The 26,479-nt window shown below is 39.1% G+C and overlaps 1 protein-coding gene across 1 annotated transcript in view; it reads left to right on the top strand.

Moving 5' to 3' along the window:
- The window catches only part of LOC102289919 (neural-cadherin), a 107,844-nt gene that overhangs the window by 45,360 nt on the left and 36,005 nt on the right, over nucleotides 1-26,479 (top strand). The window contains exons 2-14 of the mRNA XM_005930317.3: nucleotides 66-263; nucleotides 5,048-5,273; nucleotides 6,174-6,378; nucleotides 7,516-7,627; nucleotides 10,452-10,701; nucleotides 14,081-14,223; nucleotides 15,723-15,895; nucleotides 17,529-17,697; nucleotides 18,271-18,441; nucleotides 18,743-18,915; nucleotides 22,043-22,210; nucleotides 23,914-24,163; nucleotides 26,208-26,335. Of these exons, the coding sequence (XP_005930379.1) occupies nucleotides 66-263; nucleotides 5,048-5,273; nucleotides 6,174-6,378; nucleotides 7,516-7,627; nucleotides 10,452-10,701; nucleotides 14,081-14,223; nucleotides 15,723-15,895; nucleotides 17,529-17,697; nucleotides 18,271-18,441; nucleotides 18,743-18,915; nucleotides 22,043-22,210; nucleotides 23,914-24,163; nucleotides 26,208-26,335 (2,366 nt within the window). The remainder of the gene's footprint in view (nucleotides 1-65; nucleotides 264-5,047; nucleotides 5,274-6,173; nucleotides 6,379-7,515; nucleotides 7,628-10,451; nucleotides 10,702-14,080; nucleotides 14,224-15,722; nucleotides 15,896-17,528; nucleotides 17,698-18,270; nucleotides 18,442-18,742; nucleotides 18,916-22,042; nucleotides 22,211-23,913; nucleotides 24,164-26,207; nucleotides 26,336-26,479) is intronic.

Here is a 26,479-nt window from a genome sequence, read left to right as displayed (position 1 = left end):
AGTTACATGACAGCTGTCACTTTTTGTAACCAGAGCTCCATCACTATCTCTGCACTATCCTCCAGGCCCAGACTGGTACCTGAACAAGGTGAAGTTGAAGATCACTGATGTCAATGACAACGTCCCTGAGTGGAGTATGAAGCCGTACCCTTACCTGGCTGTCGTATCCCCTGAGGCCCCTGCGGGAACGTTTGTCTACCAGCTCCAGGCTCATGATGGGGATGAGGGTAAAAGTGGAGAGGTGGAATACTTTTTGTCAGATGGTAAGCTTTCTGCTGTTCACACACACACACACACACACACACACACACACACACACACACACACACACACACACACACACCAACACACCACACCATATAGAAGGTAAGTTGTATTAAAATAGATTGTGTTGTTAAAATAAGTTGACAAGTTATAGAGACTTGAAAATAAATGCAAGTAGTCAGACACCAGTTCTCAGACATGACAGCCAGAGGCATTCACACATTCATTCATGCATTTATAGGTTCTTTAGGTGTCCGTTAGATTCTCTATCTCTCTGTCACCCTATTTCTTTTTTCTTCTGTATCTCTGTCCCTCTTTCTTTTTCTACACACACATACACAATCGCAGCAGTCAGACACACACACACACACACAGCCAGAGGCCTTCGCACATTTGTTTATGCACTTATCATGCACTCTATCTATCTCTCTAATTCTCCATGTTGCATACGCAGAGTAAATTCTGCAGACACACACGCTAAAATACTCATACACGCATTTGGCTGTTGGAAGTCTGCCATAGTAGACCCCCTGGTGGTTGAGGGGATAGAGGTTTGTTCACATGTCAGAGATTGGGGAATGTGCTAATCTTGCCAATGGGGCTTTACAAAACACTACTGACTTCCCTCTGACTCGCATTAGTACATCGCACAGCTTCACGTTTTGACTTTAAACCACAAATACTACAAAGCGGCCCTTGTCTTTGTCTCGCCCCTTGTCTATGCTGAGAACTCATATAAGCAGCGACATTTGTCAAAGCAGCTAACATAAAGTTAAAAGAACTAGATAAAAAAAACAGTAAAAAACGACCCTCTTATCCTGTGCTTAATTTTAAAAACTTGAAGATGAGATGAGATGACAGTAGCCAGCCTTCAGTTGATCAGTGTCACCCTGATTGACCCAATTTTTTTTAGTATTCAACGGCAGCAGAAAAAGTAAAAAAGTGCCCTCCAGAGTTTTTTGCTTTTGTTTTTTTTGTATAGAAACACTTGGATATGTTTACACGCAGCCTTCCTCATCCTAATGCATGGTGTGCATCCTTGTGGTTTAACAATAGTGTTGGACGGATTTTTTCACCCATCTTTTTTAAAATATTTAGAGTCTTACATTGATTACTTCCATGTTTACTTGCTAGCATTCTTCCTTCACTGCCTTTGGCACACTGATACCTTTGTTGATGCATTGCTCCTACCGGCTGTCAGTCTGTGGAAGAGTGGGAAACCAATGGCAGGATGATCATAACAACAATGGGACTCACTAATTAAAACATTTCTCCATAGCTGCTAATTAAAATTTCTACAAACACCACAGTCAGACAAAAATGTTTTATAACTTAAGGAAAATAGAAATTGAGTAGCTCGATGAAAACTTAAATTGGAAAGTAAAAGCAGCCACTCGTCAGTATAATTACTAATGTTTAGAAGGTGAAAGTCATAACTAAGAATGTCTAAAGAGTATATAAAAACGAGTTTGGTCATACGCTATATTTCTCACAATCCTAACAAATCTTATCAAACCTGTGTAACCACTGCCTGATTTATTCCTCTGATCCCAAAACCTCCATATATTTCCAAAATAATTTAAAAAAAAACCCCCATCAATAAGTCATTAAGGCATACTGCTGAAAGGGAGACATTTCCTTTGTTACAATAAACATTAGCACCGTGGTTCATTTTGAGTCATTCCCATATGCATTGTTCTGTTACTTCATTGTGTATTAATACATTTTTATTGCCTATTTTATAGCTTTTTTTTCTGTGTGATTTTAAAAATCTTTGTCTCCAATATTTACAAGTTGGCTTGGTTCATATTATTAAGTCACATTATTGAGAGAATTAAGAACACAGTGTTGGATTTGGCATTTTATAACATTTGTCAACAGCCTGAATATTATAAAACTTATTAATTACTGCAATCCCCAAGGCATAAAGTGGGGACACTACATAAAATGTAAATTTAAACAGAATGCAATCATTTAAACATTTCATAACCCCTTGGTTTATTTACAGTATTAAACAGGATAAATTAAAATGTTTAAATGTAGATAATGTACCATTTTAATAAAAAAAATAAAGCCATTTTGGCTTTGATGGCAGCCGCATGTCTCAGTTACGTTGGAACAGAGCCGTGTTTACCGCTGCGTATCATCTCAAGTGCTTTAAAGGAAGGTGGCTGAACTTCTTTTTGATTTGTGAAGACGTTTCTTATATCATCCAAGAGGATTTATCCGTTCTGAACTGAAGAAGACTGTATGATAGAGCTTTATCTTGTATTTGTGGACGCACTTTGGAATGGCACACTGTGTCCACAAATAGTGATTTCTGGACTCTTCCTCGAGCACATGCAGTGCTGGCTGCGAGCTTGAAGATCCTGAGGACTGATTTTCAGCTTGCAAACATGGGTTTATCCAGAATTTTGGAATTTTGTGATGATCTTATTTACTGTAGACGAGCTAGATGATGAGATATTCAAAGCCTTCACGAGATTGTGCTGACAAACATTATTCTGAAGTTGTTCCAGTTGTTTTGCAGATTAGTGAACCTCTACTGCTCTAAGATTTTCTTTTTATACAAGAATTTAATCATAATTTATTTAATTACACGATGGTCATCCAGATAGTACAGCATCCCACAGGGATTCTGTGGATTCCCCTTTGGACCTGAAAACTCCTGCAAGGATAAGAACCCCAAAGTTGGCCTTTGGGGTTCTTATATGAATTTGGTCCATCTCCTTCCACCTCTCTCCAAAAACACACCTTCCTTCTAGATTACTGCAATCCAGAATAATTTTCTGGATGGAATCTGGGATGAAGAGCTCAAATGAAGACTTGATGTCCTGCACATGAGTAACTGTCAGCCGTGTTGGCCCTGGCTTATCACAGTAACAGCTCTGCAGGGTGGCTCATTTCTTGGGCAAGAAGACCATTCAATTTCACCAGTTATTGACATCCATATTTCTTCACTTGCTGTCTGGTGGGCTTGTTCTGGTCCTGGAGCTGGCTGCAGATGGGGTGCTCGTCTTCGTTTTGTTACTAAATGGTGCTCAACCTCATCCTCTTCTTCAAAGTCACTGTCAGACTCTGAATTTTCAGAAATGTGAAATATTCTGAAACCTCTTTGTCAACATCATCCTCCGAAGCCTCTCTCTCTTCCAAAATCAATTGGATGGCCCTCGCAGCAGATAATCTTTTGTCATCTTGATCAGTTGTGATAAAGAACCACACTGGCAAAGTCTTATTTATAGTATTATGCCCCTAATTTGCAGGTGGGACAGGGTATGAGAACATAAAATTTGGATCCCTCAGGAAAGAGGGTAAAATGTGTGGGAATGTAAGAGCAGACGTGTTGGTAGTTGAATTTTCAACAATGTTGCAACTTTGTGCGGGAGCAGGAGGGGAAGAAAACACTATCAGCAGCACCAGAAAGGAGGAAGACAGAGTGTGGGAACACAGGACCTGCACTTTCAACACTTTTATTAGACCTGGGTCCAGTGGACCCGAACACCTTGTATGTAATGTAAATGCGTGGGGGGAGGTACAGTATGCGGTCATTGAAAATTAGTTCGGATTTATGTTCTTCACAGAAAATAAGCCAAAGCCAATGAATTTCAGGTTGAAAAAATAATTAATTCTTTAATTTTTCTTTTGAAAAAAACTGGAAACGGTTCTCACAGACCCGAACACCATACAAGGGTTAAATAATTTAAAACTGTAAGGTAAGGTGTAAGGTCAATAAATAAAAAGTCAGCTGTAATTTAGTTTCTAAATTCCACAGAAAAGATTTTCTGGCTATTTTTTAATATGAATATTTTTGAATATGAAAAATCGCTATTTACAATTTAAAATGTAGCGCTTGGAAAGGCTTCTTTGTCAGTATAAGCCTTGAGAACAAGCAAACTACTGAGGACCAAGGCTGAAATTTCAACTGACACTGCACTGCCGTCAGTAATGGAAGTCATATCAGTGAGACCTGACCTGAACCAGTCATCAATTCTCACCGAGCAGAACCGGTACTTTGACTTTATATATATGAGGTTTTTGATGAGCCACCAAATATTCCTGGCCCCTCTATTCAAGCTTAGCGTCATTTTGAGCACAGAGCTGCTCTTTAGTTTTACACGGTGTTCTTTCAAAATAATAAGAGAGGGAATGCAATCATTACTTCATGGCATCTGGGGTCCCTAAAGGATCTGTGCTTGGTTCCCTTCTCAGTATGCTGTGATTCTGACATCTAAATGTGAAGAGCAAATATACATTAAGGTATATACTAACATGCTTTATAGTAACTAAGATGTAATTTTTAAGAGTTTAAACTGTTTATGATCTGAATTCTTTTACACTACCTTCAATTTCCTGTCATTAGTTCATTACTTTGGTCCAAAGTGTCTATGAAATGAAAAATGCAGTTGCTGTTAAATATCTATCAGACTGCCTAAAAACAAATAAGAGTTAAAAAATAATTGAAGTTCTTGTTGACAGTGAATAAACTATCAAATGATTTTAATATAAGTAAAAAGTCCAAAAATGATTAAACGTGACAACAGTTGTTGACTATTATGATTAAGGAATTGCACAGAATGAATAAAATTAAATGTGTTTATACATAAATCATATTTATTAATTCTATTAGAGCTGAACAGATTGTATAAATTCCACAAACACAGTAAGACAGAAATCCCTTTTAAAAGGCTATTCAGGAAACATTTCTGTGTTTGCATTCAGGCGATCGCCCGTGCATTGGTTTGGATCCAGTTGTGGAAAATAATGTCATTGTATTTCCCTGTAGGCGGTGATGGCTGCTTTGCTGTTGACAAGAAGACAGGCCAGGTGGTGACCACAGGGCTGGTACTTCAGAGGGAGAGGGAGTACTTGTTAAGCGTGGTGGCCCTTGACGGCATGGGGAGCCGCAGTGCCCCTGCCATGCTCTCTGTGGTGGCGGGAGCTAGAGCGCCGCAATTCACCAATACAAGCTATGCCATCTCAATACCAGAAAACACACCTGAGGGACAGCCGTGAGTACTGCCTGTGTTTGCATCCTCTTATAAACATACTCAGGGATACGTTCCAGCTGCGTATTAGGAGCAAAATATCATGAAAAATGCTTTTCTTCTTCTTCTGTGTTATATTCATTCTGTAAAGCTGAAATTATTATATCTTTACAAATCATTTATTGTTAAACACATATGCCAGGCCTTTTTAGATCTTCATCTGTTCCCATCTGGTTATCAGCAAACACTTTGTGTCAGATTCTTCATTGCTGCCTCGGTATGTTTAATTGCCCAATACTGCAAGCACAACATTAAAAATGCAACAATATAGAAGACATATTTTTAATACACTTAATTTCTGTAAATTAACAAAGACTAAGATGAATGCAGGCATGAGACGATGTGCTGTCTCACGGAGTGACTCACATGAGGACAGTTACACATGCAGACTTTAGCATAATAATGTAAATCACTGAAATTCCAGTATGTATAGCTCTGCTCTGCAAACATAAGTCCTACAATAATGAATGCAGACATGCATAAAAACACACAAAAGGTGTCAGATCTCAAGCATAACTTGTTAAGAATTTGTTAATAAATATTCATTTGTTCACAGCAGTGCACTCAAGCATGAACTGACTTATTATCATCACACACTATTAGGGAATGCAAACTCTCTTCACTGTCAAAACAAACACTGATATCTACATAATAGTATCATATTATTACACAGAACTGACGATCACTGATTGACTGTGTTTATAGCACATAGCCAATGGGCCATACAATAATTGATTTCATTACAGCACAGTGCTGATGTAGGAGAAGAGGATTTCGATCCTAATTCAACAAGGCTGCAGCTAAAATCAAACAATAAAGACTCTTTTTTCCATTTCTTTTAATCGCTTTCTCTTTGTTCTACAGCTTCCTGGTGGTGTTTGCCATCTCCTTCCAGAAGCAGAAAATCAGCTATAGTCTGCTGATCAATCCCAGTAGCCTTTTTAGCATTCAGCAGGAGACGGGGGAGATCAGCCTGACCAGGACACTGGATTATGAGAATGACCAGCGACGCTACCTTCTGATGGTGCGAGCCAGTGAAGAGCCAGGCAGCCTCAGCGCTGCAACAGAGGTTAGTTTAATTAGACAGAGATACGGGCACCAAATAGGAGTCATGTAAGAGTTCAAGCTCTGTTGTAATCTGAGGCCAAAGCTGAGGTCCACTGTGATGTTTGTGACTGCGACTCAGGCATTTACTATTACTTTGGAGAATTAAATGAAATAACAAAATATGTTCTGCTGTTTGGATGATTTTGTCTGTCACGCTCTCCCACTGGACTGCCACAACGCTCCGAGGCAGGCAGGTTTTCATCTAAATAGCTCATAACGGTTAACGACAGTGACCTGTTGACATCACACTGCTTGGCAATAACCACGAAAGAGGAGCAGCATAGTTTGCAACTGTCTACAGCAGTGGCACGCCTGAATGGTTTTTAAATGTTAACAAGTAGACTGGTGACCCAAGTGAAGTTTTGTTCTGCGGTTTCACTCTTCGCCTTCGTGTCTCACACTAAGTGCTTTTTGTCAATTGTTATCTAGAGATGAACGCTGCAAAATATCACCCTCTTAGGCACAAGAAATCAAAATCTGAAAATATCCTTCATAAATGAATATTTCTAGATAAATTATTTACAACTGCAGTGTGATTTCAATTATTAATTGAAAAGATTTTGTTGCCCAATTATCATGTCGGCCTCTTACTCTGTACCGCAGATTTAGCGGGCACAACCTCCTTCTGCTCAGCTGCATGTTGTGGAATAAGAGATGGAAACTGGGAAAACCTATCCCAGCTATTTCAGGACTATTACTCAGCTGTCACTTCACACTTTACACACAGTGGTGACAGGGAGCTTGTAGGGTGGAGGGGCGACTAAGGGCCTTTGTCGCAAATGCGCACAGTGAGGCACACACATGCTAAGAACATTTCTATTTTTGACTCAAGGAAATCATGGAGTGGAAGATAAAGAATGTGTTGAACTGGCAACTTGGGGAGCTATAAAATGCAATTTAGATTAACTTTTCGGGTCAGCTTCCTGTACAGAAACCTTCATATGGTTGTTTTCTAGAATTGAGAGTTGATAACAAAAGCTTAATTTTGTCTTCTTATATACTGATTGTATGACTCCTCTCCTCTCTCCTCTTTTCTCCTCTCCTCTCCTCTCCTCTCCTCTCCTCTCCTCTCTTATCCCATCACGCCGGCACTAATCAGGTTCAGGTGTTGATAACGGATGAGAATGATTGTGTCCCAGAGTTTCTTCAGTCCATCTATAGTGTGGATGGAGTCCCCGAGACTGTAACCACGGCAACATCCCTGCTGCAGGGTGAGAATCCTCTGACCCCATATGTCACATCCATCTGGTTCTTTTTGAATTAAAGAAAGAAACTTTATAAAAAGTAACTTTTTCCCAGGGAAAAAACAGCAACTGAATTTTAACAGAAGAGTTTCTCGTTTGACCTTGAGTTTCCCAGTGACAGTGTTTTGTATTTACATCATAATCTGTTACATACTGAACCAGTGTAGCTGCTAAAAAAAACCCCCACCATACATTTTGATTTATTACGTTTTGTATGAATAATGGCAGTTTATCTATTACTGCATGGGTCTAGCTTATAATTTTAAATTATGAGGTTGAAAGAATATGTTTTGCTGTCATCACTGCTTAACTTGTAAAAATACACACTAATTAAGAAACCTATTGAAGGAAGTGTAGAAACAGAGTGTGGTGTGTTTTTAATCAGATACAGTTGTTTGCTTCATAATTCATGACCCTGTATCTCTCACACACTTTTGCCACTGTCGCTGGTGATTAAAATTACTCTTTTAACTGCACTCATGAGATCTGAGTGTTTTGGGATTCTGTATGTATGAGATTCAGTATTTAGCCACAGCCACAGATACAGAACTATCTGAAAGGGATTCTTTCACCATGCGTGATATTTAACTCACAAAGTTAACCCTTGAAATGTTAAACACGCCACATAATATGCAAAAACAAACCCCAAAACAAAACATTATTCGGGGCTATTTGTTTGGCCTTTCACATTGCTCTCTCTTTAGTTATTGTCAAATGTTGCTGTGCCTCTGGGACTTCTTTACCCCACTGGCTACAGTGGGAATCTCAAGCTGGGCAATTGTTTCTGGTGCATTCTGACTGAGAAAAATGGAACAAATTTAATCTCAAAACATTCGAATAAACAGCCTGGAGCGGTAAAGACTGTTGGCACTGCAAAGCCAGTAGCAGGAGACAATGGCAACCAATACAAACCGATGCACCGAGAAAAAAATAACATAACCAGTGTGGTGGCAGCAGAGGAATCAAAGATGAAAAGAAAATGGAGACAAAGTGTCATCTTAAAGGGTTGAAAAGCAGAAGTATAAAAGGGAGACCTTTATGCTGCAACAGGACTATAGCTGATATTCAGTGCAGTTATAGGACTGTATCATTCTGTAAAACCACCCTAATTTAGATTAACAAGGTAACTTAAACTGGTGAACTGCACAGGTAACTAAAATGTCAAAGTGATGGAATGAAATGTCTATTACAGTGCGTCTTCTTCACAATATACAAACAAATCAAGAACACAAAAGTCCACAATCAGGGAATAAATAATTCATGAATGGAAATACAGAGGGTTTACAACATGGTGGGAACCAGTGGTTACACCAGATTAGACTTTGTTAGGACACATCTAAGGTAGCACAGTCTGGGGGAAAAAAACTTTAGAAACCATAACGATCTTGTACCAGAATGATGGGAAGTGAAAAGTATGGGGAAGAAAAAGAACAGCTCTCAATCCAAAGCATACCACATCATCTGTCAAGCATGGTGGAGGAATATGTTGCTGCCAGTCGAACCGGGTCAGGTGTTTATTGACGATGTGACTACTCATAAAATTAGCAGAATTAATTCTAAAGTTTAAAGAGCCCTGTTCTCTGAGCAAAATTGATAGGATGGTGCTTCACACTCCAAATGGATAATGACCTAAAGCTACCACAAAAACGACCCAAGAGTTTCTCAAGGCAGAGAAATGGGATATTCTTTAATGGCCAAATAGCTTATCTTATCTCAACCCAATAGAGCATGATTTTCAGTTGCTGAAGACAAAATCGAGGCCAAAGAGACCCACAAACATGCAGCAATTGAAGGCAGCTGCAGAAAATCCCTGGCAGAGCATCTCAAGGGAGGAAACAGAGCATTTGGTGATGCCACTGGGTTCTAGACTTCAAGCAGTAATTGACTACAAAGGATTTTCCACCCAAGTATTGAAACAATTTATCTATTTATAGTTATGTTAGTTTGTCCAATTACTTTTGAGCCTCTGAAAAAGTAGGACTGTGTATAAAATCACATTTTGATTGTTTGATTTAAAATGCACTGTGGTGGTGTACATAGACCGACTTAGAAAAACGTATCACTGTCCAAAGACGTATGGACCAAACTATAGCTAAACTCGATTGAAGAAGATAAAAGAAACTGTGCAGACTGAGCTAGTAACAGCAAGGTTCAAAGGAGATTTACTTCCCTTTCACTTTGTCTTTACCTTTTAATGAGTCAGTCACACTGTAACAGTTAAATGCAAAGGGTGCGTAGTGAATTACCTGTCTGGAAATGTATTACAAGATGTTCAGATGGCACTGACACACACAGGCTGCTTGCTGGTGCAGATACTTGACACACAGAAAATACACACATCAAAAGAATATGCAGTAGACAATTGTTATAAGCTTGAGGGGATGTGCATGAAACAGGGATTTTAAGTGAAACTCACACAGTGTTTGTGGCTATACTCTTAGAGAAAATCACACCACACATTGGAAACCAATCTATACTTGTTTCTTCTCTATAATTACCCCAGAATAAAATCATTTCCAAATCCACACACAAACACTGTGCATTCCACTCTGTCTTTTTGCTGTCTTTAAGCTCGTATTGTCAAATGATAGTAATCATTCTGGAAGGGCACCGTTTCTGTTCAAGTAATAGTAGCTGTCATAGCTCGTGATTTATCGCATGTTTAGCAAGGCCATAAAGAGATAATGATCTACACAGATGTCAACATATTCATGAGCTGATCACATCTCATCAGCCCTTTTCGATTAACTCGTAATTGATGGCTCTCGTGTGATGTCTTTCCCCCTGCCAGTGTTAGCCACGGACTGTGACTCAGGGTTAAATGCTGAACTCACCTATTACACCCTGAGCCCGGACTTCAGCATTTCACCCCATGGGACTGTTTTCCCAGCGAGACGGCTTGACTATGAGAGGCCTAATCATCTGTATGAGTTTGTGGTGATGGCGGTGGACAGTGGGGACGAACCTCACTCTGGCACTGCCACCGTCCGTGTGAGGATGGCGAATGTCAACGATGAAGCCCCCGAATTCTCCCAGGCTGTGTAAGTAGTCTTTTTTTCCCCATCACAAACCAAAATCAATGGTTTATCATCTTAATTTGCAACTATTGTTTGAAAACATAAAACAGCTGCATCAAAAAACTAAGGCTGAGATACAAAAGTGCAATGAAAAAAAAAAAAATCAATAAATGGCTATAAAAAATATCCAATGCATGGATGTCTTTGTGTTGTTGCATTTTTCTTTATGCAGAATTGAACATTTTTTAACATCAAACTCAAGCAGAGTTTAAATAATGTTGCCATTGCTGCCACTGCTTAAATTCTGATCCACCAGCTGATCATATTTGAGTTTATCAAAGCTTTACTCTTTGAGCAGACGAGGTAGTTGCATCACAGACATATGGGCTGTTACATCATACATCACAGACCTGCCGTCCTTGAGGCTATCCGTTGCAATAATATTTGATGCTGGGAGTCCTGTTGTGAATAGTGGCCAACTCGTCTCCAAACTGCTGTAGTGAATCCACCAGCATAAGACAAACTCAATATGTTTTATTTGGCGTGTTAATCACAGCCATCTGGCATCAAAACAGTCTGTTACTCACATTAATCATAAAGTGTGACATTGTTAGTTTCACAGCATGTTCTGATGGATAGCTCAAAATGTTTGTGGTCCAATATTGTAGTGAATTCGAGCATTCACTTCACACTCTCTGGGTTTTATTTTTGGCCTTTTCCAAAGGTATGCAGTAAACTGACATATGGATGCAATCCAGTGTGTCCCAGAGTGGCTTTTTGGCAAAGCTGTATAAGTGGGTGGGCAGCAACTGTCACTGTGGCTCTGCTACATTTATTCTATCGAACAAGTAAGCTGCTTGTCCTGTCAGTCATGTTTCAATGACCTTCACACAAGACTGTTGCAGACCTCTGTTACCTGCTCTTGTTGCATTGTCAGGTGTCAGTCTCAGTGACTGGCTAGACACACAGCCAAACAATGAGGTGGGCAGAAAGGTGGAGATGTAGGCAGACAAACATAAAACTGAAAAGAAAAACACACTGAAACACGGTTGCAGGGCAAGCAAGTAGAGAATGCCAAAACATACACTGCGAGTAGACAGGAGACAGCCAGTCAGATATGCAGATAAACAGAGAAGCCTGTCGGCAGTCAGGCAAATATTCTTTCCAGCAGACAGATAGTTAGAAATGCAGACGTTTTGCCAGGTAGCATGTGTTAGGCGCTTCCTCACACTATGGCTCTCTGAGATGTAGATAAATGCTGTGAGGGAAGCGAGCAGGGGCCCAATTCGAATTCGACTGCTACTTCCTCCAACTCAGTGATGAGTGAAACTCTGTGTTGAGTCACACTTGTGTCTGCAGAGAGTCTCTTAATTAAGGGGTAGTGTAGAATATACCAGCAAGCTTTGGGAAGACCCGCCATTATTTAATAGTAACAGTGCTTTCTGTGAGAATGTGCCAAGTAGGTCTATTAAGATGATGTCTATCTTCTACTGAAAAAAGTGTGTGCTCCATTTGAATTGTATTCAATCATTTAAAGCACAGACAGTATTCAGCATTTGTTGAAATTATTCTACTTTTCTTCATTCTTTTCTCCAACTTCTTCTTGACCTCTATAACCAGAATGGAAAATAGTAATCTTTATTTATAAAGCACTTAAAAAAAGGTGGAAAGTGCTGAACAGAATATTTCAGATACATTCAGCAGAATAAAGTTAAGATTTGGTTGCTGAAAGCAAAAAGGAACAAATGAAGCAACATTGTTTTACTGTAAGATTTAAAAACAAAAAACAACTTGTGGGTTTTTTGTTTTAAGGGAAGCCATTTCATTTTTCTTCATTACAGATGCAGTCCTACTGAAATAATCACATATAACTCAATTGTATGAATGCAGTTCAGTTCAGTGTTATTTATGTAGCACCAAATCACAACGAGGCACTTTAAATTGTAAGGTAAAGACCCTAAACCACAACAATCATATGTGTGGAGTTTCCTTCATGCAGGAAACAAAACAAGCTCTTCACCTTTCAGCACTGTGGGTAGTAAGCCTGCACTGATGCAGTCTCAGTGTTGGAAGGATTCATAACCCACTCACACTTAAGGCTAGTAGGGTTGGAATGACACTTAATGTGGCGGAGCCTCCATGTAAATGTGCAAGTGCACCGAGAGGCTGTAGGCTGCAGATTAGAATTGGGCTGTAGTGCTCAAAAAAGAACAGAGACTCGTGTGGAGGTAGAGTGTGCACATTAACATTTAAGAAATTACTCTTACATTCAGATTAATTGAGATACTTGCCTGACAGATGAGTGGACGGGCTAGTGTTTTTTTCCTCTCAGTTTGCATCTGAATGAGCCACAGAGTGGCTAAATGTGATTGAAGTGAGGGACAGACAGCGAGAGACTCCATGGAAATGCAAAATGTCCAGACATGCAGGGAAGCAGACAGACAGGCAGGCAGGCGTACCGTGTCTGAGCACAACTTCACAGTTCAGTGAGATGTAGGAAGACGCTTCAGGAAGAAAAGCAAAGGGAGTGTATATGTTTCATCCCCTCAGAGCTGCGGAGAGGTGGCCTCTGAGCCGGGTGACAGATTACAGGTCACTCATGTTGCCACGGAGATTGCCGAGGCTGGCGGAGATGAATCACCCATCAGCGTTCTTCTGTAAACCATCAATCACCTCTGACTTTTCACCATAGACACCGCAGCCCCACCCCACGTACACGCATACTTACACACACACACGCATTAGAAGAGGATACAGCACAAAATCTCGCAGGGGATGAGTTCTGCTGACGAATCAACTCGAACTCTGTGAGAACACCGCCCCCTCTTATAGCCTGCTCCTCTCTGTCAGCCGTCCTCTTTTCCTCTCTTTTTTCTCCCACTCCCACATATCACTTTACTTGTCATTTCACTGACAGCCTTCTTTTTTGTCACCTAGCTGCTCCTTTCTCACCTTTTTCTTTTCTTCTCTTCATCTGTGCGTCCTCTTAGTCACAGAGTTAATCTCCTCCCCATTGTGCTTTGTACCACAGCGGTATATCAGTCTCCTGTGTCTTGCTGGGCATTTTGCTTCCCAGCACCACAGAGCAAGCAAATCACTGTTGACATTTTAAAAGGCAGTGGATCAAATGGCCCACAGTGGGCAGGGTATGTGGAAGCACCATTTGTTCAATGGCTTCAAAATCCCAGTAGACATTATCATTTGTCTCTGGTCTGGCCAGCTAAGAGGACAGGTTAAATCATAGTGACAAGTAAAAGCCACAACCATAAGTCTAATCAGCTTCTCGATGCCCTGGACTGTGTAAATGATTCATATCTCTAGTCTCTTTGTTTGTGGGTTTCTATTATTGACTTCCACCAAGTATGTGTTCTCACTTTCTCTAAACTTGAGTTCCTCTTTGCAGATATCGAACATTCGTTTCTGAGGATGCAGGCCCCAACACCCTGGTTGCAACAGTTCTGGCCAAAGATCCAGATGGCGATGCTATATTCTACTCCGTAACAGCAGGCAACGAGGAAGAAAATTTTGTCATTGACAGCCAGAAAGGTGATATTTCTTAATTTTCCAACCAGGTGTCATATTATTCAGCTCTCATTGTAATCGATGGGCTTTCTGTCAAATTGCGCTTTCAAGGAACGGCCTCTATTTTCAAAGGCAGTGTGAAAAGATATTGAAAGCTGATAATAAAAGCTATATTTCCTATACGCATGCTGCTCTTTCTATTATTAGGGTCATAAATAAAATCTATAACATTATTTAGGACATTTCTGTCCTTGGTTTGGCTTTTTCCAGGTACAGAGAGGAATGTTCCACATGTTTCTTAGCCTTCTAGCATTGAGGACTGCACAGTTTATCTTTTTTATTTACCCTTTGATCCGAAACCAGTGGCAATCTCTGTGACATTTGTCACCCAACCCTTTCAATTCAATTTCACAACAACTGCTCTATCATAGTTCGCAATCTCCAAGCTCTGCTCCGCCAGCTCCTCTTTCTTTTGTGTCATCGTTTTATATTTCTTTCCACCCTTTCTGTGTATCCTCCGAGAAAGAAAATGCTAAGGCTGATATCCTTTGGGTGCGGGGAAATCACTATCACTATATGGGTTCCCTTTTACTGTATATGCAACGAATGCTGCTAGCTGAATAGCTGGTTGAGCTGGTGTTGCGTTTGTAAACAAGGCTGACATTTAAGGCGAGACAATTACTGCGCACATCCCACAGTTTGCGTATTTTAATGTAGCGGTGCAGCAATGTCAATGTTATGCATTGTCATTAGAACCTGGATCCTTCTCTGCTCTGTGGGCAGGTGAAATTACAAGTAATACAGGAGAGAGGGAAGTCAGGCGCTCCCATATGTGTGTATCAGCATGCTGTGTTGTCTTTAATCAAGAGCATTGAAGGGGATGAATAGAAACACAACAAGAGAATAAAAAAACTCCCCATGCTCTCAGTTCAATAGGTTTTCCCCACATCACAGGCTGCTTGCTCATTCTGCAACCTCTGATGTTTTTGTATTTCTGTTGACGAGAAAGATGTTGACTCAGATGCTCCATCCTTTTATCCCACCTTTTATCTTGACTGTTACATGAAAGCAGACAAAGGGGGCAAGAGGAACAGCTAATAGGCATCTGCTGAGCCTCGTTAACTTCTGACCAGACTCACTGTACTGCTTTATGTTTTCGCTCAAGTGCTTTAGCTGGATGGGCATCTTTAGAGGAAAGCACGCAATTATTAGATTAGAAATGTGACAAAATCACTACTGTGAAATTGGTTTTTGGATTTAGTCTGTATATCAGATTTCTACCTTTCTGTGGACTTGAGAGCTGAATTTTCACAGCTCTCTATCTTGCTTCCAACGTCTAGAACAACAGTATGCAGTATGCATTTTCTAGTGTGTTCTTATTGATAGCGCATCCCTTACTATGCGTCCACTTCCTCAGCAGCAATAACATCCTACTTAACAGCTATAGAATGGTTGTATGTACTCTGTTAGTGTAGACCATATACTATACAAGAAGTAATTTAAGTGGTCTGTGCTCTTTGCAGGATTGATCCGTCTCCGCTCGACTCCCCTGCCCAAGCTTCAAGGTTTGGAGTACGTCCTGAATGTAACGGCCACAGATGACAATGCCTCGGGCGGACCACACCCTCTGTCTTCGACTGCCCGGGTCATCGTTGGGGTTGATGATGTCAACAACAACAAACCTATATTTGAGGAGGTGAGGAAGACAACCCTGGTACTTTTAGTACATTTAGTTTTTTACTTAATCCCTACAAAAAAATGGTTAAATCCAAGAAGATAAACAAAAATGGAAGTGGAAAAACACACGGAAGCTTAGCACAACTATAGGTGCAAAAGCAGGCAGATACCAGGGTAGACAGCATGACGGACAAAGGCTCAGGAGCTCAGAGGTGGGCAAAGGACGCAGACGATCTGACAAAGACTTGATGGCAAAGACAAATTAAACACACAAGAAGGACGGGGTATCGACGAGCAGGTATAACTAATTGGTCATGGGTGAGAAAATCAGAAAGGAGGGAAGGAAAGTAAAACAGCCAAGGACAAAGAAGAAAAGTAGTGCCTTCAAAACAAATGTATTACCTATTTCTTATTCAAGACTTTTCCAGCACCGTTGGATAGTGCGACACTTCCAACCTGTTTTAAGTCTTTATAGGCTAACTACTTACTGGTTCAAGCTATATATTCACCATGCAGGCCATGCAAGGAGAGTTGTATTGATCTTTTCAGCTAACTATTAGCAAAAGAGTCTGTAAATGTATTTCCCAAAATGTCAGACCTTTCAGGCATTCCTTCTTTTGTTGTTGCTGTCAACGTGAACCTTTTATAATCCATTGTTGTATTTTTCTCAGTCTTATCCCCTCATTGCATTTCAGCTGTTCCTCTTTCCTTCCTCCCTCCATCTTCTCGCCTCACTCTCTAGCACTCTTATATTTTGCTCTGTTCTCATTTCCCTGGCCTCCGTCTCTCTCTGCTCTGTTTTCCCATGAGTTCCGATTAGCCTGCACACCCACTCTATCTTTAGGCAGTCTAGTGGGATTTCAATTAATTTAGGAAAAAATTGCAAAATCATCACAATATACTGTACCTGTTTAATTAACTTCCTCCTTAATTAGGAGTGACTTGAACTTCGGCAGAAGACATATTCATGCAGAGCTGGAGCTCCTGGGTCTTCCGGGCGGGTTTGAACTCTTGGCAACTTGATTTGTTTGAATATCAAGTTGTGCCTCAGAACCACCTGGGCCAGCATGACCTTATGCTTTATATTATGTGATTTTTATGAACAGCTGCCTCCGGCCATGCTGTCTGTGCCATCGCGTCCCATGAACTCTTGCATTATTCTTCTTTTAATTGCATGCTCACGTCCTTTGATCCATCTCCTTCTCTCCATTTCATTCTTGCTCCTCCTTGTCTATTGTTTTTCTTTTTTCATGGTCATTCTGTTGAAAGAGTAGCTGGCTTTTATATCTGATTACAAAAAAGAACGACTCCAGAGAGCTGCTCTTTATCTGGGGCATATGTTCATTAGGGGGAATGGATTGAATTCTTTGCAAAGACAAAGCTGTTCGCTGTTGGCTCTTCAAAAGAAATCAGTTCAAGTGTTTTCATTTCCAAAGATGTGGTCTACTGTATCTATAACTGCTATATTGTGTTTCATGTGCAGAATCTCCCTGTGTGGTGTGTGTAGTGACCTTCTACTTAATTAGTTTAGTTTCTTTGATCCCCTTTTTCTTATTAATATTATCGTATTCTGATGATACAATCCCTTATATAGGACTACTTTCTTGCATTTATCTCTCCTTCCTTGTTTCCTCTTCCCCTCTCTATCTCAGTGCCAGCAATATCGTGAACAGGCTTCGGTGCTGGAGAACCAGCCAACGGGGACTTTTGTGTTGCAAGTGCATGCCGTGGATGCAGATGAGGGGGCAAATGGAAAAGTCAAATATGGCCTAATGCACAGAGACAGCGCAATGCCTGCCTTCAGAATCCATCCGGACACAGGTAGAACAGTTTCAGTTCGTCTGGGGTAAAAGAGGTCTCAATTAGACATAGAGCAGAGAGTCTGCTGTAGGTAGAATGTGTTGTATTTAAATGTTAATTGTCATCTCTAATGGTAATTTTGAGCTGAGGCGTGGAGACGTGAGGAGGATGCATACTGATACAATATCAACTGTTATACGTTGACTTGTTATTCTTAGGAATTTAAGTCAAATGCCAAAACCTGTATACTGATTAACATTTGATTAAATTTGGGAGAAGCTCAGTGTGATTATAAAAAATGAGTGTACATAATTAAGGGGTAGGCAAATAGAGAAGCTGTTCAGAAGTCCTGGCACGGGCAGGCAACATGTTATTCTGTCAGTCATTTTCTTTTAGGCTCGTGCTCAGTTTTCTTCATCTCAAGATTTAATAGCAAAGTCACCGCACTTGAAAGAAATTCTCGACTTTCTCCGAATAAATTCATAATTGTTTACTTGTTTACAAAATCTTGGGTCGATTGGTGGAAATACCGGGGTGCAGAAGTACTGTGTGGTATTGCCGTGCGTATGTTTGATCATTATTCTGTATGTACAGGAGTGATTGTGACAGCCCGGCGCTTCGACAGGGAGCGGCAAAGAGAGTATTCGATCACAGTAACGGCTACTGATTGGGCAGAGGAGCCACTGATCGGCATCTGTCAGCTAACCATCCAAATACTGGACCAAAATGATAACAGCCCCAAGTTTGAGAATTTGCGCTATGAGTGTAAGTTTGGGATGAATGTTATTCTTGTTGATGTCCAAATGAAATATGCATAGCATTAATAAAGCAGGGGCACAACCAGGACCATTAAAAATGCAGAAGTAAATAAAACTGATATTAAGTCATAGAGAATTTGATTGACTTTGTGCACCTTTATATAGTAATTTGATTTAATTGAGCACGTTTTTGGAGACATTTTATTTTTGTTCCTAAGGATCTTCATCATCCTTTGCTCTAAGCTACTACAATGCAAGTTCTTTGACCAGTAAAGTGAGCGCACATACATTATTTCTTTCCCGTGCAGATTTTTTGAGGGAAGACACTTTGGTCGGTACCAGTTTTCTGCGTGTTGCTGCTCACGATGATGACTTTGGCACTAATGCAGCTATCACTTACGCCATGTCTCTGGAGCAGCCTGAGTACCTGCAGGTCAACCCCATCACTGGATGGGTCTATGTTAACCAGCCCATCTCACAGGCAAGTCAACCACAGGTCTTTGTCAGCCAGTGCAGACACACACACACACACAGTAACTGTTCTTTTCCGGGTCTTCACCTTCATTTTTAGGGATTTACTTTTTTGCGTACAATGAAGGCATGTCCTCGTAATGAGACTGTGTAAGTAGATTATGTCCCCGCAAAATGAGTTATACCAGGACGACACACACAGTGGCCTGTGGGTCTGTGTCAACAAAGTTAATGAATGAGGCACCTCAAAGTGCCTCTAACTGCCACTACCAGTCTTGAGTATGTCTACTCCCGGAGGTGCTGGATGTGGAAATACCACAGAGAAAGAAGATGGAGGGAGACTAATTCAGCCTAAACAAATTATTCAAAATACATTTTAACAGCTTGTGTGTCCTTTGGTTCTGTTTAATGACTAGCATTTTTCTAGTGCTCCGTTACAAAGACTTTTCCTTCAAATGTGCAAAAACATCCTCTTACCTGCAGTAGCTGTCAAAAAAGTGTTTTAATTAATGGCACAGGTTTAAAAGAAGCTAATTACCATACTCTGCAACTCATTGTCTCTTATAAATGCTGTGGCTTTGATATATATATATATATATATATATATAGATAGATAGATATATATATATATAAAAGCTTTCTTTCATCGTCGTTTATCATCTGAAACTTTGATAAAAAGACTGACAGTGTGCACCAACAAACGATTTTTGTATTTTGAAGTGATTAACTGAAACACTGTGAGGAAGATTATGAATGCAAAGTTAACCTCCCTGCTAACAGCTTCTGAAAAATGAAAACACTAAGCCACAATCTTTGGAGAAGTGTGAAATACAAAGATGAATCCCCTTAAGATAAATTACACAGTTGTTTTCAGAATACAAGTTATTTTACATGTATGCATAATTCGCTTCTGTATGAAAACTACCTAAAAACGCTATCTTCAAAGTTTACTGAGCTGAGTGTTGTCAGCTAACTTCAAGTGATTTATAATGTCAATGCCAGTAATGTAACACATTTTTTTATTTCTTACATTCTTCACAAGTATGTTGTAGCCTTTCTGAGACCTATCAGTGCTCGGCTTCCTGTTTTCACCTTAATTTATTCAACAGGAGCTGTTCTTTGGCCAGAAACCTGCTATTGCACTATAGGGCTGTTTATTATTTAACATACTTTTTACTGCACTGGTGTCGGAAGTCTCTGGCAATTTTGCTGCTGACTTCATGCAAAATTGATAACGCTAAGCACAAAACCTCGCCTAACAAAGCTGTTGCATATTTTAGGGTGGTTTCAGAAGTTATTTGGATCCTGCAACAATCTTTGTGCTGTAACCATAAAAGCACTTCATTAAATGTTAAATGTCTTCGCTGGTCTGAGACGTTGTTCTTTTTGATTTTCTCATCGCAGTTTCTGATTACATTGAAAAAGAATTAAGGCTAAATTTTCAAACCACACTTCACAGTAAAATGTGAAGCACTGTTCCCAGTTGACTCGAAGCACTTTAATGGAAGAGATATGCCACTGAGCAACTATGAATGTTCTTATGCCCTAAGACATGCACAGCCAGAGCCGACCTCATCCCGTGTCAACACACTGTACACTGGTTCCGCAGAGAATTAAGTGGAAAAGATGGAAAAGGTTACCATGACCGTATCCAGAATATTTTATATGTTCTGGTAGAGATCTGACACTATTACAGCAAATTTAATTTCCAAGTATTACCAAGTCAGATATTCATTTAATGTAAAAGCAGCAGCTGCTGGGTCCATATTGGGCATTGCAGATTGCAATCTTTGTTCTCTGGTTTCAAGCTTTGGAAAAGAGTTGCATTGCTTTAAAAATACTAATTGGATTGTCCCACAAATAGAAAATCTAATACTGAACTTCAGGGAGATTGGTTTTTATCTGACCACTGCAGCACAATAATAGAGTCGCCGGCCCTGATTTACATTAACAGAATAATGCAGCTGGTAGTCGAAATGTTAAAGCTGAACGATTGAATTCGTGGTGAAATAATAGTGAACAATTTTTCATTTAAGCTCTGTAACTGTGACTTAGTCATTATTATGAAATACAATCATAATATGTGGGTAAAAGGACACATTTCTAAATGTTCTTCTTCTTCACTTTGGCGTGAGTGTAATTTTAATGTTACTCATTGTTTAATTTAGGTAAATGGACTCTTTTCACTTTTTCTTGTGGTGTCCACTTTGATGAAATGCAGTCCCCAAGTCAAATTTACTCCCTTATGTCCTTGGAATTCAATTATGGCACAGTAACAAAAGGGTTTTTATGGAGTCAGAATTATGGCTTAATGTATTTTTCTATGGCTTATTCTGCTGCTTTTGTTGTTTTGAGTCTAACTAAATGGTTTCCACGTTTGGGTCGTCCAATTAGCTGATCGACAGCTTATCGCTGCTTGCATCTGCTCGCACAAAGACATATCCGTATAAACGCCCAGATCTACATGTTTTTCTTAGTGCTGCTGTGCTGCCAGAAACACCTGCCCCCACAGTCACGCAGAGGTCTAACTCTTCTACTAAACATTAAGCAAAATATTACACTTTGCTATGAAAAAACTTTTTTTTATCACAAAAATAGCTTGATTTGTACATTTTTGGACAGTGACACAATTTTCTCAATTTTGCTTTTGTATGCAAGCACAATAGAGTTTAAGAGAAACAATAATGAAACTTACTGTTCAAGGGGTTTAATAGAAATATGATGTTTTACCCAAGACAACAGGTGACTGTGTATACGACTAACTAATTTCAAAGCAGTAAAGGAAACATGTTTGTAGACCCTTAAAACTTGGTGGAGTACAGACAAAAAACTGACAATTATGTCAGTGTCCAAACATTTCTGGACCTATATGTAATTAATAAAGGAGTAAACACATAATCAAAGAGGTGATGGTGAAAGTTTTTAATGTCACTTATAATGCAGCTAAAACGTCTGCACAGATAGATATAAACACGGAAACCTGGCATTGTGGTAGTTGCTGCTAACAGTGTCAACAGGGCCTAATTTTCTCACTGAGAGTCACAAGATTAAAGTAATATCTTACTTCAGGGTAGTAATCATTTCAACATCAAATATGATGATAATTTCCCCCATTGAACTGTTCCCTTTGTTCACAGCGGACCTATATTACAAGGGATATCATAGCAACTGATGGTGGGAATCGTAGCACTTCTGTGGAGCTGGCAGTCACCATCACCAATGTGAAGAACCAGCCTCCACAGTGGGAAAAAGAAAGCTACAGTGTTGTCATCCCTGAAAACACTGCCAGGGACACGCCCATAGTGGTAAGGATGCAAGCAACTTCAATTTCTGTTACAATGTTTGTTTCCCTTTATCATTATTATCATTATTATTATTTATTAATCTTATTATTTGCTGTTTACATTAGATGAATGCTTGCTTACCTGAATCAGTGCAATTTGACCATTATTTAGACATACTGCTAACACTGAGCTTAAATGTGCCTCAGAAGGTTCTTCAGTGCTGAAAAACCTGTAAAAGAGTTCTAATGTGATGCTGTAGCAGAAAGATGACATTGAATCCCATGTGCTTGGCAAATTTTATGACACTAGACTTATTAAATTCATTGAAAATGTCTCCTTTGATGTGAAAAATTTATAGCTGTCAATCTGAGATGGAAAAAAAGTCCTTTTGTTCAAGGTCTTCAAAAGGCTTCTTGATAAGAGGTTATTTTAGGACTCAGGCAGCAGGTTTGACTTTCATCCTACGCTATGTCTTTCTTAGATAATCAGTCATTGAAGCAAAAATTTAATCAGAATTTGATATAACCTGTGTTTCGTTCAGGCTGCTGACCCGTACTGCAGTCTGACCGCTTATAACCTGTCACATGTGAACAAACGTTACTTGACCAATCTCAAAGGAAAAAGTAGTTTAGCATTTTAGGAAATATGCTGACTTGACACTGTCTTGACTTGAATGAGTAGACTGATAGCACTCAATCTCTGGGAGTTAGTTATAGAGCTGTATCCTGCAGCTAGTAAGCTTAGCTCAGCAAAAGAAGCAAAAAACAGCTAACCTGGCTCTGTGTAAAGTTAGAAAATGTGCCCATCAGCTCAGGGGTGGAGCTTAACTCTCAACACAGAGGGGACAGAACATTTTCAGGGGCTGATTTCTGATTAAGTGTTTATAATTAATCACTGTAAAATGGCTAATATAATCTGCCCAGTAATGGGAAAAGAATTCAGAGACTAAAAAGTACTGAGATAACACAGTGAGACTACAAGTAAGAGTCACTCTATGGAACTACTTAAAAAACAGAAAAAACGTAATATTAAAAAAAGAAAACGTGACCATGAGCCTTTCACTACTATTTTTTTTAATTATTTAGTTACTGATAGAAAGATATCGACAGATGGATGGATGACTATACAAAATCACACATGAAATTGTTAAACATGATTTCCTCCTAACCAGACATTTTAGTTAAGCCTGTTATGGATGACATCAATAATTAGACCTGCTGTCCTTCACAAACTGTCCAAAACTACAAAATATGCTCACTACCATCTTTAAAACTAACTAATTAATATAGAATAATTTTCTTCTATGATTTGTCCAGAGATTTAAAGATGTCTAGCTGTAAGTGCTTAAATGCTTTAATTATTTCTTGGATTGACTCATTGACCTCATATTATTGAGCAGTGATTTAACCGTGAAATTAGCAGTCATTCAGGGGACTCCTGAATGCCTGTACTCCTCAAAAAAACATGTTTTCCAAATTTGCATAGCAAGATTGTAGAATGATATTATATAAGCTGAGCGATCAGCTACATATCCATAAACTCGCTGATGGTTTTTTTCCTATTATGAGATGTTTGCTCATGATAGATGATAGATGTTTGCTCTATCATGAGATGTATGTATGCTCCATTTATCACTTTCTGCCTCAGGAGCTAGTCCTTACTGATTTGTTACCTAAAATCCAGGTTTTCAAGACAGTCATGATGTAACTTCTGATGCTATTCAGACAGTCAAGGCAACGTCTCAGTTGGGTGACCCAAGAGTGACCTACAACCTCGAGGATGGGATGGTCCCTGAAACCAACATGCCTGTCCGTTTCTACCTCTCTCCCAACCGGGAAGATGGTTCTGCGTCCATTCTGGTGTCCGAGCCACTGGACTATGAGACCACACCATTTTTCTCTCTTCAAGTCCGGGCGCAAAATGTGGCTGCAGTGCCGCTTGCAGCTTTCACAAGAGTTTATGTGAATATTACAGGTACATGTCTCGCTGTCTTTGTCATTTGATATAATTAATTGATTGAATAGATTTCACCATTACATCAGCAGACTTTATGGAAATTCTTGAAATGTATGTTAATTAATTTATTTAATAACTGTGTCTGAGTACATTTTAATTGGTATTATATTATATTATGTTATATTGTATTATATTATATTACACTGTTAAAAAAACATCTTAAAAAACAGTAATATTCCGGCAGCTGGGGCGCCAAAATACTACCGTAAAATAACAGAAAATAACTTCCTCATAAAAATACGGTTATTTCCAGTAATGACAATACAGTTTGTTGCGCTAATTTACATGGGATTCTGCCTTTTCCAAGTGCTTTTAGATTAGGAACATTTTAACGTGATCAAACAATGAAATTACCTATAAACACGGTCAATGAATGTGGCAATATGAATCATAATATGTAAATGTACAGAAATATACATTTAGACAGAAAGAGGCGAGGCTGCCATGTAGCACCATCGGCCCATCACCAGTAGGCGGTAGGTGAAGTGACTTGACCACGGACACAACGGTGTTGTGTCCGAGCCAGGGCTCGAACCGGCAACCTTCTGATCACAAGGCGAACTGCCAACTCTTGAGCCACGATCGCCCTAAATAGCAATGATAATAATACTTATGTGATGTAACACAAGCTTATAGGAATCATGTTATATACTTTTCCATAGCATTACATTTGAATTCAACAGTTCACTCTTTCAAATAACGGACAGATATTTGTGAAATCATGATACATTTGTGAATGTATTTTAACAATCTAAATATGCATATGTACAGACAGATACATTTAATAATCATGAAAATTATGTTTTATTACATTACAGTGATTTAACATTAATTTACATTTGAAATGGGAAATCAGTCTATTTACGTAACTTTGACGATATTCTAGAAGAACAGAACAAAACTGTGAAATGCAGGAAAATACTTTCATATTAGGATTCTTCCCTACAGTACAGCCATACCCGCGACCTTGTGGTTGTTAGTTCACATTCATTGACCGATGATTATGTGTCCCAACATCCAATGGCATGTCACATTGTTTTCATGGCCACACCCTCACTCTAGGTGCAGAGGCCTATTTCTGTTCAGGAATGTTGTGAATACTTTGAGATTTATATTAATTGCAATTCCTACCTCTACATTTATTTTTTAAAATATATAATTAGCACAGCGTTGGCCGTGCAATGTTTTATATGTTTTTCTTTGTTTTTATTCATATTAATTATATTTTCACTGGTTACCTCTGAATTACTGAATCAGACCTAGATGACATGACATTTCCCGCAAAATTACTCCTTTAATTATTATTCTCATTGATTTTCGATCATTTTATATATTTTTCCATAGTATTACATTTGAATTTAAGAGATCATTTTCTCACATAACAGACAAATATTTGTGAAATTATGATACATTTCTGAATGTATTTTTACAATCTAAATATGCATATGTACAAAAATATATATTTAAAAAACATGTAAATTGTGTTTTACTATATGTACAGTGATGTTATGTTATCTTACCTTTGACATGTAAAATCACAGTCTACTTATGTAAATTTAATGATATTCTAGAAAGACAATACAAAACTGTAAAATATACAGTAAGATACTTTGACATTACTATTTTTTGGAACAGTGTATATTATATTATATTTAATATAATATAATGTATATTTGCACATGTAGCTTCAGAGACAAAAGAAGTTAACAAGCAGCACACTGGGGATAAATACACAATATAAAATTGGCACAGTATTAAAACCTATTTAAAAAGTAAAAACAGATTCTAATTACTTATAAGAGGGATTACTTGGTCTTGCCTAAAGAGAAGTTATTTACCTCTATAGCTGCTGCGGTGAACGTGTTGTTCTCTTGTTCTCATATTTCATTTCATTTTTGAGAAAATATCAGTGGTTACACTTCTGAATGCAGAAAAAGGATATTGTGAGTGGTATCAGGAAATTAACACATTGTCACGGTGACTATGTCATTTCTATCCTAAGACGTCAATGACAACGTACCGTTTTTCACATCCTCCATCTACGAGGCCTCAGTGACCGAAGGAGCCCAGATAGGGACTTCAGTTCTGCAAGTATCCGCCCATGACAAAGACCTGGGCCTTAATGGAGAGGTTTGTGGTTATACACTTATGATCATTTTGTGAAGGTATGGCAAAATGGAGTAATTTTACAAAAATCTAGAGACTGCTGTTTCCCTGCTAAAGCATCCATTTACACTACAAAGAGCATTATGTAACATCACACAACAATCCCAC

Source organism: Haplochromis burtoni, unplaced genomic scaffold, assembly GCF_018398535.1.
Source record: "Haplochromis burtoni strain Fernald_Lab_line unplaced genomic scaffold, NCSU_Asbu1 Contig_127, whole genome shotgun sequence".
NCBI classification, from domain to species: Eukaryota; Metazoa; Chordata; class Actinopteri; order Cichliformes; family Cichlidae; genus Haplochromis; species Haplochromis burtoni.
Note: the sequence above shows the minus strand (reverse complement) of the source record. Positions and strands in the feature narration are given on the sequence as shown.